Source organism: Dendropsophus ebraccatus, chromosome 2 (genome assembly GCF_027789765.1).
Source record: "Dendropsophus ebraccatus isolate aDenEbr1 chromosome 2, aDenEbr1.pat, whole genome shotgun sequence".
NCBI lineage: Eukaryota > Metazoa > Chordata > Amphibia > Anura > Hylidae > Dendropsophus > Dendropsophus ebraccatus.
The window spans coordinates 44,356,774-44,373,644 of NC_091455.1; the positions used below are offsets into that span (position 1 = coordinate 44,356,774).

Below are 16,871 nucleotides of genomic sequence, written 5' to 3' on the forward strand. Positions count from 1 at the left end.
AAAAGCCCAATGGACCCCATTAAAATCAATGCGGTCAATTGGGAGCCACCAATGTCCAGCACAGGATCCAGCCGTTAAAGGGGTGAAAATGAATGGTGCGCTGGCCATGATGGCCGTCCAGGTGCGCGGAGTGCTCCATTAACCATGGAGCATCCCAGGTATGTAATCAGTGGGTGTCCAGGCAGTCTATGCTATACATAGGGGGTAACAAGCCCAAGTAATGATACCCCTTTAACCCCTTAATGACCAGCTAGTTCTTTCCCATTTGCATTTCAGCAGTCAAACCCTTATTTTTTATTGTCACTATTGTATGAGGCCTTGTTTTAAGCATCAGAAATCGTACATTTTTTGGCATAGTTTGATGGTACATATAAATGACTATGACGTGTATATATGTTTTTATTTGCAGCAGAAATAGGGTGTTTTAGGGGTCTTTTTTTGTTTACTTTTGTACAAGGTTTACTTTTCACATGAAATATGCCGTTAAACGTTATTATAGACGTGTAGATACACAACATATGGAGTTTTTTATGTACTGTATTACTGTATGCACTGTAAAAAAAAAATTAAATATCTAAAATATAACCTTTTATTTAATACTTTTTTTAGTTTATATTTTTCTGTATACTAATATGGAATTACTATTTGATCATTTATTTCATTCTTATATTAACATACTCGTATATGCCAATGCATTATATCCGATTTCACTTGGACACAGGCTGCTACTAGGATTACATTTACTGTGCCCAACCAGACAGGCCTGGTCCATCAGTTCACTAGGAAATCCTCTTTGATCATGCTGTTGTCATGCACAGTAGCAATCAAATAGTTAAACTGGTATCATGTGGTTTCTCCGATCCTGCCTATACTCTGGAGAAGACCTAAGAACCAGACCTGTAAGTAACAATACAGGAGCTAAACGGCTGTCAGAAACCGCCCTCTACTGCAGTGACACCAAGAGACGTCGCTGCAGACTTTGGATCCGCAAGCCCTGCCATTGAAAAACCGTGGGCGGCCATCAAGGGGTTCATTTTGTTATCACTCTCCTATGATAAAGCCGAACAATGGAAACAAGGATGCAGATGTGAACACAGCCTTAAGACCCTATTCCACGGAACGATTATCGTTCATAAACTCGTTCCAACGTCCGCTCGTAATGATCACTAAACAATTTTTTTTTAGCGAATGATAACACATAACGTGAACGATATATGTAATGTAACGATTATTTTGCGGTCTTTATAAGGTCGTTTAAAATGTTCGTCGGGGTGATCATGACCATACGACACACCTACTTTTTTTTAAACCTTTTTACGAACGACTGAAAGATTTCTAATTTTATGAACAGATTAGCGAATTATCTTTCAAAGACCAAAGATTTTTTTTTTTCGACATGATGAAAAACTATTTTAAAAAAACAATATAACGATTTCGCCTTTGTCGTTCGCTCGTTTACACCAATTCCACGAAGCGATTATCGTTAACGAGCGGTCGTTGGAGCGAGTTTATGAACGATAATCGTTCGGTGGAATAGGGTCCACATCTTGTTTTCGGCCGTACACCGGGCAACAAGTCAGGAATCTATGAAAAAAGAATAATGAAGTAAACCCCGACGTACAGCCCAACATGGGGTCCTGTTAATTTGTATGGGCAGGACGTATTAATTTTGTGACAACATTTTGTCCATTTCCCGGAGGTATACTTCTTTTGTGCAGGACTTAACACCGCAGTCTTCCGCACTTTTTATCCCTGAACAAAAGAAGTATACCTCCAGGAAATGAACAGAACATAGTCACAAAATTACTACGCCCTGCCCATACAAGTCAAAGGGGCCATCGGCTCCACTCCGGGCTGCACATCGGGCTTACCTCGGCATCCTTTTTTCACAAATTCCCAACATGTGGCCCGGAGTGGGGCCAAAAACAAGATGTGGACCTAGCCTTAACTGTACAAAAATACTGTAGTAACAAATGGAAAAATAAAAGTTATAGGCCTGCAGCTTAAAATCCATATTATATACATATATATATATATATATATATATATATATATATATATATGTATATATATATATATGTGTGTATATGCGCATAAACACACACACACACACTTCTCCAGCACTTATGTTCACATTATACTAAACTGAAAATATACATTTTTGGTTGTTGGGAAGCAGAAAGGAAAATGGTTTTTCTACTTGGCACACATCATGGAGACATTACAAAAGGTAACAGAAACCATAAACAATCACAACAGGATCCCTAATTATAGATGTATATTTTAGGTACTTACACTGCCAAGGAATAAGGAAATAAAAAGCAAAGGTTAATACAAAACAGGCAATTAAAATTGATTACCTCATCATAACATGCAGAGTACTGGTTTTGAGCTTTTAATAGTTCCTTCTGTAGGGCCTCACGTTTGCTTTCTTTGTCGTGTATCTAAGGAAAAAGAAAAAAAAATACAGTTATAGAAAATATTTGAATGGAAACAACTCACAACTTGAGCGGCAACGACGTCAAGTTCTCTGCTCTCCAAATTACCGAACGCACGGAAGTAAATGCATGGCAATGTCAAACCCGTTATTTCTAGCGTGGCAGACGATATCTGATAACAGCTGCTCGAGGTGCAATTTTACGCAGTAATTTTTCACATGATCTTTGAACACACTTACTGGTTTCGGAGCGGGGGCACCGTGGCCATTTTGCTCCTGGAATACACGGCGAGGCGTTAAGTGATTGGCTCCATGTTAATGGGGAGCGAGCATGAATGCACGTTGGGGTGAATGAGGCGTTCATGAGACTTCAACATTGCAGCACCTTGCGTGATATGAAGGATTTCAATTTCATCATTTTCTAAACACAGAAAAATGTATCTCTCCAATTCAGAATATTGAATGTCTTATGGAAAGTGAAAGGTCATTTGTAACTGTCCACACGATTGATGGAGTTAAGATACCTCCTTGACCTTCACCCTGCGCTCATAAAAAACAGTTTCAGATGACGGAGCACGGGACAGTTTTTTTTTTCTCTTGCCAGAAATGTCTGTTCCTATTCCCTTATTGCGTTTTTGATTTGTTATGTGATATATTTCATAATTGTGTGTCAACATTTAATTACTGTGTGTCTTCCCTCATTAAAAAGCTAACTGTCAACTAATACTGCTTAGCAACGCTGCCTGTTTACACTAATTCATGCAACTCTGCCTGCTCCCTGCCATCTTCCTCCATCACCATCAGCCACATAATTGCTTTAGATGCCATTACAAACAGTCAAGGTCATTGCCTTCAAAAATATATATTCCAATTATACATTAGTTAGAAGGAAAGCCTGCAACAAACAGCCGGCATTTGTTTAACATGGAAAGGAATCTAGCACCTTGAAAATAACAGCGCACCAGCAACATACACAATACCAGCAACAATGGCAGCAAGGTGACTGGTAGCATGCGGAAAACAACACCAATGAAACTATGTTACATGGGAGGCAAATAACCCTGCACCTAAGCTGTAGGCATTTAGTACCTGCATGCTGGATGGCCTTTAATGTAACCCCAACAAGTCAAGATATGAGGAGTCTTATTATTCTTACTATTTGACGGGTGCTATAACAATAGCTAGTGTATCAGCTGTTCTATGTATGGGATATGATCAAATCATGACATGGTCTGGGTCCCTGAGGAATAAAGTTGAGGAACACTGTGGGGGAGATTTATCAAACTGGTGTAAAGTAGAATTGTCTCAGTTACCCCTAGCAACCAGATACCATCTTTTATTTTATTTTTTTTTTAAATCTGTGAGGAAGGAAAAGTGCAATCTGATTGGTTTCTAGGGGTAACTAAGACAATTCTACTTTACACAGTTTGATAAATCTCCCCCCGTGTCTTCTCATTTTTTTAAGGAAAAATACGTTATTTTTCTAAATCTGAGGCTTTTTTTCCGTAGGTCTTAAAGGGGTACGCTGGGCTAGCAGTCCCCGATCGTGCTGTCCCGTTCTCCCGTCACGCGGAGGGACCGGGGAGGTAAGTGACTGACGCCTTCTATATCCACCCCCTAAAAGTACTGCTAGCCCGGAGTACCACTTTAAGGTTGCCATACACATTCGATAGCTGTCATTTGGCCGACAGCTATCTCTTTGATGTCCCATATGAATATACTGCGTGACTGAACATCCCTTTGTTTTCAATGAAAAAAAAAAAGGAAAAACTGATACCGTCACCCCCCCCCCCCCCTTACTCTTGCTTTCATTGGTGGGCAGGGTCACCTAGGCAAAGTTTCACGGCAGTTGAGCCATCTTCGTGCTAGGGGGGAGGACCCAACTAATGTGAAGCCCCGCCTAGGTGACCCTGTCCACTGATGAAATTAAGCAATTTTAGAGCAGAAAGAAGACCAGGAATATACTGAACATGCAACATCTAAGCTTGTCAATAGTGTGGTGAACTGCACATCAGACAGCTCTGATGGTGGCTTATCTCTTTGAGAACATAGGGCCAGACAACTGAAATCCAACACAGCCAACCCTTCTCTTCCTAAACATCATGTGTTGGGAGAGATCAGGAGGTCCCTATAGAGTTTAGACAGCCAATCTAACTGAACTGATCAGGTTTGGCTTTTGACTAAAGTGTATGTGATCTTGTTCATATTACATTTTTGCCTCCCATTGAAAGATTCTTGAAAAAGGAACCTTCTAAACAAGATGCCCATCCTGTTGCTATTGACTTGAGCTACAAAAAAACAGGATCCATCTGGACCTTGTTCTTAAAACAGGACAAATAAGTATCCTCCATTATTTTTCTGCCCTGTTGCATCCTGCAATAAGAAATCTTTCAAAAGGATGCAAAAAAAGATGTGAACCGAGTCTGAAATAGAGCAAAAAAGGGGAATAAACAAAATAAATGATTGTTACCATTCAAATGATCTAATGTCTTTTTAATGAAAGAACCTACTGTCCAGGGATGTCTTCACACACAGCAAACACAAAGTAATGCACAATAGGTTGAAGGTCCTACAGTCAAAACAGTGAAACCCCAGACAAAGAAATCCTTGGAGCACCACAGACTACACTTTTTTGATCTGTTTTTTACACATCTGATGTTTTCTAACTATTAATATTAAAGAGTGTTCTTTTGAATAAGCTGGGATCTGGCTGTGCTGCAATATGATACAGTTATTTTTAGACAATGTTCACATGGTAAAATGGAAACAGAAAAATACACATGTAATTCAAGGCAAAAACTGTGAAATTATTTACCTTTAACAAGTGTATTTTACAGGCATTTTTTTTTACATGCAAGTCATCCTGATGCCTATTTTGAAGTTTATTTGAGCCTACCTGGAGTGTATTTTTAAAGAAGTCCCCACTCCCCCCCCCTTTTTTTCTTCCCCCCCAAGAGAGGTAAAGGGGCAAGCTGCCTTTCTGCCTGTTCAGAGACCTTCAGATCCAGCTGTGTGATCACGTGACTGTACCATCTCCATTACACTGTGCATTTGAAAGTCAATGTCTTCTATGAATCTCTTTGAGCTTCTCATAGAAATATAAAGAATTAAGGGACACCTGACCCATGATCACACTGCTGGACCTGACCTTAATGGCCTCTGAACAAGGAGCTAACCCAAGAAAACTTGTCACCTTACTCCAGGGAAGAGAAGAAGTTGGAGGGGTTAGCTTTTATTTTGTCTAAATGTACCCATACACCTGAAATTGGCTGAACCTGACAATTCTGGAAGTTTGGCTAACTTGCTTCTCAAGTTCCTGTTTCCCTCAGCCAATCAGTGTGCTGTCCCGCCGAAGCCACTATTTGGCTGAGCGGCACGCCAGGGAGCCGGGAGCTTGTAAAGCAAGCAGCAGCACGGGCAGGTGACATATTAGCCCTGCATCGGTGGGTTAACTGGGAATGCGCTTTACATTCTCGCAGAGGAATGAAAAATCCACTATGATTGCGTATGTATGTATTGTATGTACATTATATATATATATATATATATATATATATATATATATATATACACACACACACACACACACACACACTTGAGATGCTTAAGAAAGGTCTCGTGATGAGACTGAAACGTTGCAGTTTGTAATTTTTTGCTATGAAATAAACACTTGATTTTTTCACCGAAGGAGCGCAGCGGAACTCTGTTCATTATATATATATATATATATATATATATATATATATATATATATATATATATATATATCTATATCTATATCTATATCGAGAGAGAGAGAGAGAGAGAGAGACCAAAGCATTCTCTTCACACCTATTTAAACAAATAGCACAAAAGTTTTGAGCTGTTTCAGGTCAAAGGAGAACAGACTTATTCCTGTTGTCTGTTACCCTTACATAAGATGGTGTATTCAGCTGATGTATCCACTTTAATATTTTTAACTTTATTTACCAATCTGTCACATAGCCAGAAATAGTGAACATCCTCTAATAAGCTGCTTCAACACTGCCTGTTTGGATTGGGTTTATTTTTATATTGTTATACAACCTCTTTCTTTCCTACCCAATTAATGCTATTTCTGGAAGAAAGAAACCTCAGGTAAATGGTAATGGCTCAGCTAAATATAAGCTAAAAATACAAATCATACAAGGATATAATAACTATTCATACTGTACATCATGTTAGGAGAAGCTTAAATTATTCATCAACAATCAGACAAATAAACCAAATAGTAATTAATCTGAAATAGGTTATTTGCTCAGCTCTTCATTGGCTTTTAATGGGAGAAGTGAACTGATGGGATACCCTTAGGATGGAATGGTACATCGTGGGCCAAAAATATATAAAAAGTATTCAACAGTATCTCAAGCTTTCTTTTACATTAGATAGCTATTAAAGCCACTCTGTACCCACAATATGCCCCCCCCCCAAAACCACTTGTACCTTCGGATAGCTGCTTTTAATCCAAGATCTGTCCTGGGGTCCGTTCGGCAGGTGATGCAGTTATTGTCCTAAAAAACATCTTTTAAACTTGCAGCCCTGTGCCCAACGGCTGTGGTCTAGAGTACCTATGCCCTAGCTTTGCACCACCCCTCCGTCCCTCCTCCCCACCCTCCTCATCATTAGGAATGCCACTGGCAGGATTTTTCCTATTCCTCTGCAGTGAACACTGCACAGGTGTCCTAACGATCCAGCCCATGTGCCGTGCTTACACAGGTGAGAAATAGGAGAAAATCTGCCTAGAGCATTCCTTATGATAAGGAGGGCGGGGAGGAGGGACAGAGAGGTTGTGCCAGCCTAATGCACAGACACTCTAGGCCACGCCAGTTTGGCACAGGGCTGCAAGTTTAAAAAATTTTTAGGACAATAACTGCATCACCTGCCAAATGGACCCCAGGACAGATCTTGGATTAAAAGCAGCTATCCGAAGGTACAAGCGGTTTAGGTTGGGCAGATTGTTGGTACACAGGAATGTTTTTAGATCCCTTCTCTAAAGATGACTGGGTTAGCACGATCGTTCAGCTTTGAAACATGCAGGCTGGAGCAGAGGGAGACATGGTACCATCAGTATAATCGCTTTAAGTTTTGCACATGAATATAAGGCACCAGCTTCCCTGCGCCATTGACCTTTTTTTGAACTGTGGCCTGGTTCCCGTGTACAGTGCTGCTCTGTTCCCGGGCACCAGCCAGGGATGAAGCACTGGAGGCAGGACCGGGCCACGGTTAAAAAAAAGCTGCGGCATCAACTTCCCTGCACCGGCGCTGTTTTATCCATGTGCAAAACGTAAAGCGAATGTACTAAAGGTACATTCGCTTTAAGGAATTGAAAATTTTTTGGTTTTCAAGATTAGCAACGGCAAACTTGACTGCCCCATTTGTGCCACAGATGTAGCCACTTGACACCAGCCAATGTCAACGCTATAGGTCATTAGCTATTTGCTATAGTAATTCTTGACATTTTCTGGATTTTACATAGTAACGAAATTACAGTACTTTTTAAATGAGCAACATTTTTGAAAGTGATAGATTAAATAAAAGATATGATGGAAATATAATTAAATTCTGAGTACGGATTCACTGCATAAGACGCTTCCGAGTTCTCCAACTGGTTCATTTTTATAAAAAAAAATAAAAAGTCAAAATCTTCCACCGAACAAGTCAAGTAGCATCATTGTCTTTTTAATAAGTCCCTTTTACAAGCCACTTTAAGAAGCATTTAAATTAATGACCTTAACATGGATTCCCAGGAAGCTGAATTACTACGCCACGCTGTAAAACAGTCATCCCCTTGTCTCAACAGCTTAGAGTCCCCCCAAAAAGAAGAGACTTCCATTAAACAGAAGTGCAGAAGAAGTGAAAATGGCCACAGTTATTACTATTATGTGCCTGGCAGCTGCTTTCTGCTTATATAAAGCGGAATGAAGAAGAAAAAGATCATTGCCTATCATTCCACTAATCCCTATTTTATTTCAGCATTTCCAAAACCTGAAAATGTTTATCCAACTGCATGTCATTTAGAACTTCACGTCCTAATACAATGAAATCTCTACGTTGGTATTTCTGTCGAAATCTGGCAGCAAGGACTACTATAAAGCAAAATGAATGTCAGCGATAATTAACACTGACAGGGAAGGAAACACGGAAAAAGTAAACAGTGGTTAAATGGTGTTTTTTTGCACAATACATTAAAGTTGCTAAGTGCTGAGGACACTTTCTACGGCTCGAGTCGAAATGATGTATTTCCAAGAAAATGCTACTAAGAGAGTTTAGCATCAGGAAACCATTAGATGGCAGTTTTCAGTAGTTTCAATCCCACAATTTGATTTTTAAATGATGAAACATTCAATAAATGAAATGACTTTGCGCAAACATATACGTGGAATAAATTATTTCAAATGAAAGCATGGAAGTTATTTGTTCAGCTGCTCCAGTGGTTGGAAGGTTAAGAACAAAAGCTATTATTGTTCAGTGTATTTTTTCGCAGGAAATAGACAGTGGCAAAGATACAGAAGTTCAACACATGAGATCAGAGACACAGTTTTCATAGTAGACTCAAAACAGATGTTGGAGAGACGTGTGATCTTTACAGAAACTATTAGTTATGTTTTCTTTTGAAAGTGTAGCACGTTAACGGGATCGTGTACCTGGTTAACCACTTCACCGCTCTCGAGACCTGGAGGTGTTAAGGGGTTAAACAGTCTTGTATAGCAAATAAATATAAAACAAGAAGAAGAAAAAAAAAAGAAAAAAAAAGAGAGAAAGTAGAAAAGTTATTTGTACAGCACGCCCTGCTTACTCAACACGAAAAGTACAGGCATTTATGAAACCCTATCATTTAATTACAGCCTGCACATTTCTTTAAACACGTTTTCCATTATACATAATAATTTGCTTGAACCACCAGCCCAGTAATTACAGCGATTCTGTCCAAAATTAAGTTTTGAAACTGTTTTGCAGACTTTATAAATAATGTTTAAACCAGTGTTTTTATAAAATTGTGCCTTGCGTTAAATGACCTTATTGTAGCATAGGTGGGTTTCAAAAGAAAATTGCTTAATGACAAAGAGTCCATTGGGAACTGTTATTTACCCACACTTACATGGATAGGTGTGCACTAAGACAACTTATATTTTTTTTTATCTTTTAGACACTTTCTCTACCCTTTAGGCTTTATTGCATATCCGAGTACATAACAGCGCCATTTCGACCCTATGGGTCTTTATCAAGCTTGCATAATAAAAACCCATAGGGTTGAAATGTCAGTGTTATATAGTAGGATAAGCAATAAAGCTTGAAAAAAACTTATTGAACATTGGATGCTATCAGACTTTTCCATTTTCTATGTACTATTGGTCAGTTTTGGGGATAGCTGACATTTTAGCATGCGTCGTTTCCTCCACCCACCAACTTGGACCCAATTCCACGGTGCTGTTGGACAAACTGGTTGTCATTTCTATGTCACAAACACATGTATTAAAGGGGCTGAATGGGCAGACAATTACATTTTTTTTTAAGTGACAGATGTAGTGAGCACAGAACAGGATAGGTGCAGGTTAGCCGGGGGTAGTAGTCTCTTCATGGTAAATGACAGTAATGTTGATGTCACATGACACAGCGATGTTGCTAGCCTGACGATCCCTTGTAAACCCACAACTTTGTCAATGGGAGTTTTCACACAGTGACAAGTTTCTGACCCCAGGATGCCTCTTTTTAACAATGCTGTAGATGATGGTATATGGATGCCCATGATGTTCTGTATGCAGTTTAGACCAAGACACTGGGACTCAAAGCATCATGCAGCATAATGGGTAACTTTTCCGGAACATCTTCTAAATAATGGAGACAGGGATTACAGAAACGGTTGAAGAGTGTAGTTGTCATCCTTAAAGTCTTTGGAAAATTATATAGGTTGGCTTCGATTTGGAAAATGTCATTTAACCCAACTGGAGGGCAACAAAAGGCACAGAGATGCCAAGGGGTCCTTGTTTAGCTAAATTCTCCACTTAGTCAAGTACAACGGGGTAGGTATAGCTACATTAGGGTGTATGGAACAATGCCCGTGGTGTATACACTCTGTATACACTTGGGCCGGTGTTCTCTGCTGCCCCACAATATCATTGACAGGTTTATTTTGTGCTGCCGCTATTTAGTGAGCAGCAGCCGTACAAGATAGTCTGTGCTCACAGTGTAAAGTACGGCTCCTGGACATACTTTACATTGTGGTCTAAGGCTAATTGGAGTGCGGGCACACCCAAATGTGTCACACGGCCATGTCACACAATGGTCGCTGTTCTTGCCATGTGTGAACATGCCTAAATGTGCACATCCATCTCTGAAAAATTTTACCAAGACTCCAGGACATTGCTACCTTTGGAGAAAAGTAGTCTCACAATAAGATTGTCTGACTACTCTCTTCTAATCTGTGTCTTCCTTGTAGGCAAATTTCTAAGACATCTTACAGGCTGTTCTGGAACTCTATACCACAGGTTTACTGACTCACCTAAGTGGAAGTTTTGATTGGTCAGGGTCTTGGTGTTCTAGCGATCAATAGGGTTCTGAAAGAGCTTTTCCGGTAATATTGTAATAAAGGGAAACAAAAGTCTCCAGCCATCACCTATGCACTCTTGGTCATATTATCCCACTGTTTTCTGTTTTACACTGAAGTCAATAGACAATGGGTGTACAATGCTGATATGTCAGATGAAAATGTCACCCAAAGGTTAAGAAAAAAAACTAAAAGAATCCTTTGATGTAAATATATGTTTCATAATGACAATGGCTTTCATGGAATATCCTCACAAGTAATAAAGTGAATATTTCAATACAGTGTGACCAATATAAAATGATCAATGATATTATATACAATAATAATAGTAAAATGTACGTTTCTATAACTAAAATGGAAACTAAAAATTGCTGTTCCCTTCAGACTGAAATAAAATGGATGCACCTTATGTCCTCTCCTGGCATAAAAATCTTTGTCAATTGGAAAGGGGATATCCTGTAAATCTTAAATTATGGCTTTTCACGGAGCGCAAGTATTTCTAGAGGAATCAGAAAAGATTTACAAGCTTCACAGACAATTTACTGTATAATTTCAGCTTTCAAAAACACTCTGTAATTTTGTTCTCGATCCACATGTAAATGAACTGCTTACACAACACTACAGATGGAACAACTCTGCCCCGAATGCTCTTAACATGATTGCAGTAATAATAAAGGTAAAAGCAAATAGTCTTTATGTTATGTTATTCCAAAGACTCTTGTACAAAAACTAAAGAATTACTCTGCGGACCAATGACAGTACAAATATCACTGTTTAAAACTGCACAGTAACTGTTCAACAGCTCTGCTCATCCTACTTGTAAAAGCCAACATAATCTAGCCTGAATATAGCTAAAGCTGACCACGTGCATACTGTCAATGTGCCTGTGCAATTGGCAGCAAGACCCTGATTGAAATACACATAAAGTGCCCTGTATCGACAGTGGCCCCAGTATCAGCAATTTAAAGCGTAACTGTCATTTTTTTTTTTTTTATTGCAGAAATCAGTAGTATAAGCGATTTTAAGAAACTCTGTAATAGGTTTCATCAGCCAAAAAAGGCTCCCTCTGTACTCAAGAAGCTATCTCCCAGCCTCCCCCCCTGACTTCTTATCTGTGTATTATCAGGCAAACACGTCTTCATTACAGAGAAGCCAGTGAAGACGGGCTCTGCTCTCTCCATTGTAAGCCTATGAAGGGGGGAGGGGCCAAGGGAGATGAGGGAGCAGGAAGAGGTGACATGAAGGTCAGCTGTTTGTAGACTCTCTGGGCACCTAAACCGCAGGATTCTGGGGTCAGAAAGGTCAGTGCTTATCTATGAACTGAGAGAAGATTGCAGGGTGTTGTGCTTTGCAGGACTGCTCCGTGTTCAGTCACTCCTAACAGCCCCTCCCCTCTCCATAGCCACATAATGGAGACAGAAATCCTGCTTCTTCTGATGTGAGGGGGGAGGCTGGGAGATTGCTTTTTCAGTCCAGAAGGAAACTCTTTTAGTACATAAAACCTATTACAGAGTGTCTTAAAATCGATTGTACTGTTGATATTTAATGTTTTCAGACAAATGACCCTGAAATGACAGTTACGCTTTCACCTAATGAAGAAGAATGAGTCACCCCCAGGTGTGACGTAGCACAGAGGTCGAAGCCCCTTTGTCATGAGGAGGGGTCGGGTAGCCATGCATAAAGTAAGGGCCCTATTCCAACGGACGATTATCGTTCAGATTATCGTTAAATCGTTCGATTCTAAACGATAATCGTTCGGTTGAAATTCAGCTAACGATTAACGACCGAACGAGAAATCATTGATCGTTTTATAAGACCTGGACCTATTTTTATCGTTGCTTGTTCGCGAAACGTTCGCAAATCGTTCGCATTGAATAAGACATCATTCGGTCGTTCGCAATAGATACGAAAGCAATAGCGAATAAATAGCGAAGAAAAACGATCGCAATTACGATCATAAGTAACGATTATCGTTCCATGGAAATGAGTGAACGTTTTCAGGTCTTTCGCAATAGCGGTCGTTTGAGATCGTTAATCGTTAACGATAATAAAAGTTTGTTTCCAGGAAGAAGTGGACACCCAAGATTGTGTATATAGCCTTCCTTAAAAGAGAAGTCTGGGGGGGGGTGGGGGTGGAAAATCAATTCAGGCAGGTGGTGGGGGGGAACATAAAGACAATATGCTTACTGGACCTCGTACCTGCACTGCACCATCAGACTCCTAAACCTTGCAGCATGTCTATTTCTCTCAGCTTTAGAGTACATCATGACCCGGCGGACTGTCAGCAGCGTCCAGGTCCTTATTATGTGCTTGGTGTTAACACCCTGTCGATCACCAAACAATGGCCTATCTTGTGACTGGGCCATCAATCACATAGTCCCAGAAATTTTTTCAGATAGGGCAATTCCATTTGTAATGTGACTGTTAGGGGCTAACAGAGTTTCCACATACCATGAATGGCAAATATATATACATGAAGATAGAGGGGCTTAGCACTAAAAGCCTATCTTTATCACTGGTTATCAAAGTTTGACCGGTGGTGGTCCGGCTAAAAATGAAGAAACATGAAAGTTTTGGTATGCCGCAGTCAAATTCCTCACTTGAATGCCATTGAGATGATGTAGGAAGCAATTTTCATGCTCAAAAACCCTCCAATGTAGCCAAATCAAAGCACTTCTGCAAAGAAGAGAGGGCCAAAATGTCTTCTATACGATGTAAAATTGGGCTGATTGCAGTTGGTGCTGCCAAGGGTGGCACAATCAGTTGTTAGGTAATTGTATCAATTACTTTAAATCAGGCATGTCCAAAGTCTGGCCGGAGGGCCATTTGCGGCCCGCGTTCCGAACTTTTACGGCCCCCCAGGTATCCAGCATGCTATTATCTGCCTGTGTTATAAAGCATATAGCATGTAGCATGTAAAATGGTCGGCCCTCGCACATGTTCACTTTATCAAATTTGGCACTCTTCGAAAAAAGTTTGGACATGCCTGCTTTAAATGGTTCATCTTCAATAAAGGGAATCAGCATTTAAAAGCTAAAATTGTAAAATTTCCTGGCATTCTGTTCATTTAAAATTACAATCGACGATCTAAAGCATTTAAAAGGAGAACTCCCGCGTTTTTTTTTCTCCCTTTTAACTAACACACATTACAAAATTATATAAGTTTGTAATGTGTGTTAGTCACCTGTCTGGAGCTGTTCCGCCTCTTTTTGCTCTTGTTCATTCCATGGGGATCCGGAACTATAGAAGAACTGAAGACGCGGATGGGGGTTGACTGGGACCGCGGGCGTTTTCAAATGGTGATCGACTCAAGAGGGATGGCGAGTATAGGGTCTGTGTCGGTTTTCTTTTTTTTCCCTGACGGGGCAGTTGTCCTTTAAATATGTTATCATTGTTAGAAATGCTTTATTGTCTGACTTGCCTAAACGTATGCTGGAATTTTATTGCCCTGACCTTTTCCCATTCTGCAGCCACATCCCAACATCCCAATGGCACCCTTATAGACCTCATTATAAGTTAAAGGGGTCTATATAATTATTTGTATCTATCTGCAATTGGATCTGTTATAGTTTGTGACCATGGCTCTGTTATAAAGAGAAACCATGACACTAATGTGAATATGCAAAAAAGAGCCTCATTTAAGAATCTCGAAAGACAGAAATAGCCAGATATCCCTCCGGTAAGGACCCAGCCAAGGGGTGGCTCCGGTAGGGAAACCACCAAAACCACCATATGAAGTGGCCCTATAAGTCAATGTAATGACGGGAAAAACCAAAGCCAGGTATCCATCCACAGACAGCTGTTTCAAGGTGTTGCCCCTTATCAGTGAGGAGCAGGATTCTGGCTAGGTGGGAGCAATGCCTAGTAGAGCCATAAGAGAAACAGATTGCTGATCTCAGGGAGACCAGCCAAACGATAACACTGCTGGTTGGTAGTTAAAGGGGAACTCCAGGTAGAGGTTAAAAAAAAATGAAACTTCTGCAGAAGCATAACGCATTACTTACCTGTCTATCCCAGTTTGGAAACTACCAAAAATCCATTTGTTTGAGTTTTTTTGCTCTGTTTTGTGTTTCTCTCCTTCAAGGCTTAGCATTTCCCAGAATGCAATGCTTTCCCTCATGTAATCATCAGAGACCCCACCCATTACAATCAGTAAAATTAGTGCTGCAGCTGCTTCTTGCCAGACAGAAATGGTGAATCAGTCAGGGGATTGGGTATCCAGCCGCACCTCCTGTGACATCACGCCCTGCCCCCTGTCTGCATCATCAGCCTGATCTCAGCAAACACACACAATGTGAGACAGAGGCATGGAAGATTTGTCTCATAAGGGGGGATAGCAGAAGGAGCAGGAGACAATGTGAATTGGCACAAAGGGCCATTTTTTTCTCTTCCTGGATTTCTATCAGCTATCAGTGTGCCAGAACTGTACAGATACAGATACAGTAATACATTGTATAGACACATCTATATAACTTTTAATGTACTTTTAATAGAAAAAAATGTTTTTCTTATCCGGAGTTCCCCTTTAAAGTGCAGTGAAATCCTAGGTGCATTACTACCTGAGAAACATGAATGTGAATATGGCCTTAGATTAATATTTAAAGGCTATACATAAAAGTCCTCAGTAATTGCATTTATTCTTCACTGAGATACTTTAATTTCTCTTTAAATTGTTACCTGTACCCAGGCCACATATGCTCTATGGGAGAGGAGCACATGAGATCAATGAATAGCTCTAATAATGCATCTGTAAGTTAAGATGATTAAAAAGTGATTAAGTAAAGGAACAGCGGGCCCGGAAAGTAAAGATTGATATATACATGTTAATTTCCCAGATAAACCTAGATTTGTCTCTGTCCTTGAGGTACAAGATTCATGGAATTCTGTCTCCGCAGATGTGTTGCTATCCCGTTTATTGGAAGGTAATGTCAGACTTGTAAACCACAAGACAATTACTTGTATTGCTTACAACCACAAGCCGCAAACCCTTATATTCCAGCGTGCACTTCTCCTGCAAGACTGAACAGCCTTTTTCCCCAATGGGTCTTTTTCTTCCAGAAAAGGGATTTTGAACACAAACTACAAAGTCACAAATTTTACGACTGGTAGGTAGGTGGAAATGATGATGAATTGAGAGAAAAAAAGATGATATCTGTATTCAATGTAAGGGATCACGTTACTGGTAATTCTCTATAAATGAGCAGATTTACCTTGTTTGCCAATAAGTAAATGATACTTTTCGTATTGTCTATGTTTTTTTTGCACCCGTACAAATTGTTTGGTTTAAGTGGGGCTTTGGAAGATGCAATAAACTACATGCAACTAAACCCAGTAACATGAACACATAGATAGAGTTTTAATAAGGAGAAATTTCCAAACAAAGACATAAACATGGAATGCGTTCTATATGTATGATTGATGGCCAACCAGTCATTGACCGATCTAGTAATTTAACCCATTCCTGCTATAGCCTTCCTCAAAAGTGTTTAAAGAGGTTATCCAGCGAAAATCTTTTTCTTTCAAATCAACAGGTTTCAGAAAATTATATAGATTTGTTATTTAATTATATTTAAAAATCTCAGGTTTTTCGATACTTATCAGCTGCTGTATGTCCTGCAGGAAATGTTTTCTTTCCAGTCTGACACAGTGGTCTCTGCTGCCATCTCTGTCCAATACAGGAACTGTCCGGAGCATCAGCAAATTCCCATAGAAAACCTCTACTGCTCTGCACAGTTCCTGTCTTGGACAGAGAGCTCTAGTGATTTCCTACGGCCATCGGACTCATCTCTGCTTATTTGCATATTGAGCACGCACATAAGCAGACGGCCTAATCTCTGCGGTGGGACCGACAGCGGGAGCAGGACATGCAGG

The 16,871-nt window shown here is 40.0% G+C and overlaps 1 protein-coding gene across 4 annotated transcripts in view; it reads right to left on the minus strand.

Moving 5' to 3' along the window:
* The window catches only part of LOC138783143 (polyamine-modulated factor 1-binding protein 1-like), a 279,398-nt gene that overhangs the window by 243,732 nt on the left and 18,795 nt on the right, over positions 1-16,871 (minus strand). For all 4 annotated transcript variants that reach the window (XM_069957440.1, XM_069957441.1, XM_069957443.1 and 1 more), the window contains exon 3: positions 2,361-2,444. In XM_069957440.1, the coding sequence (XP_069813541.1) occupies positions 2,361-2,444 (84 nt within the window). The remainder of the gene's footprint in view (positions 1-2,360; positions 2,445-16,871) is intronic.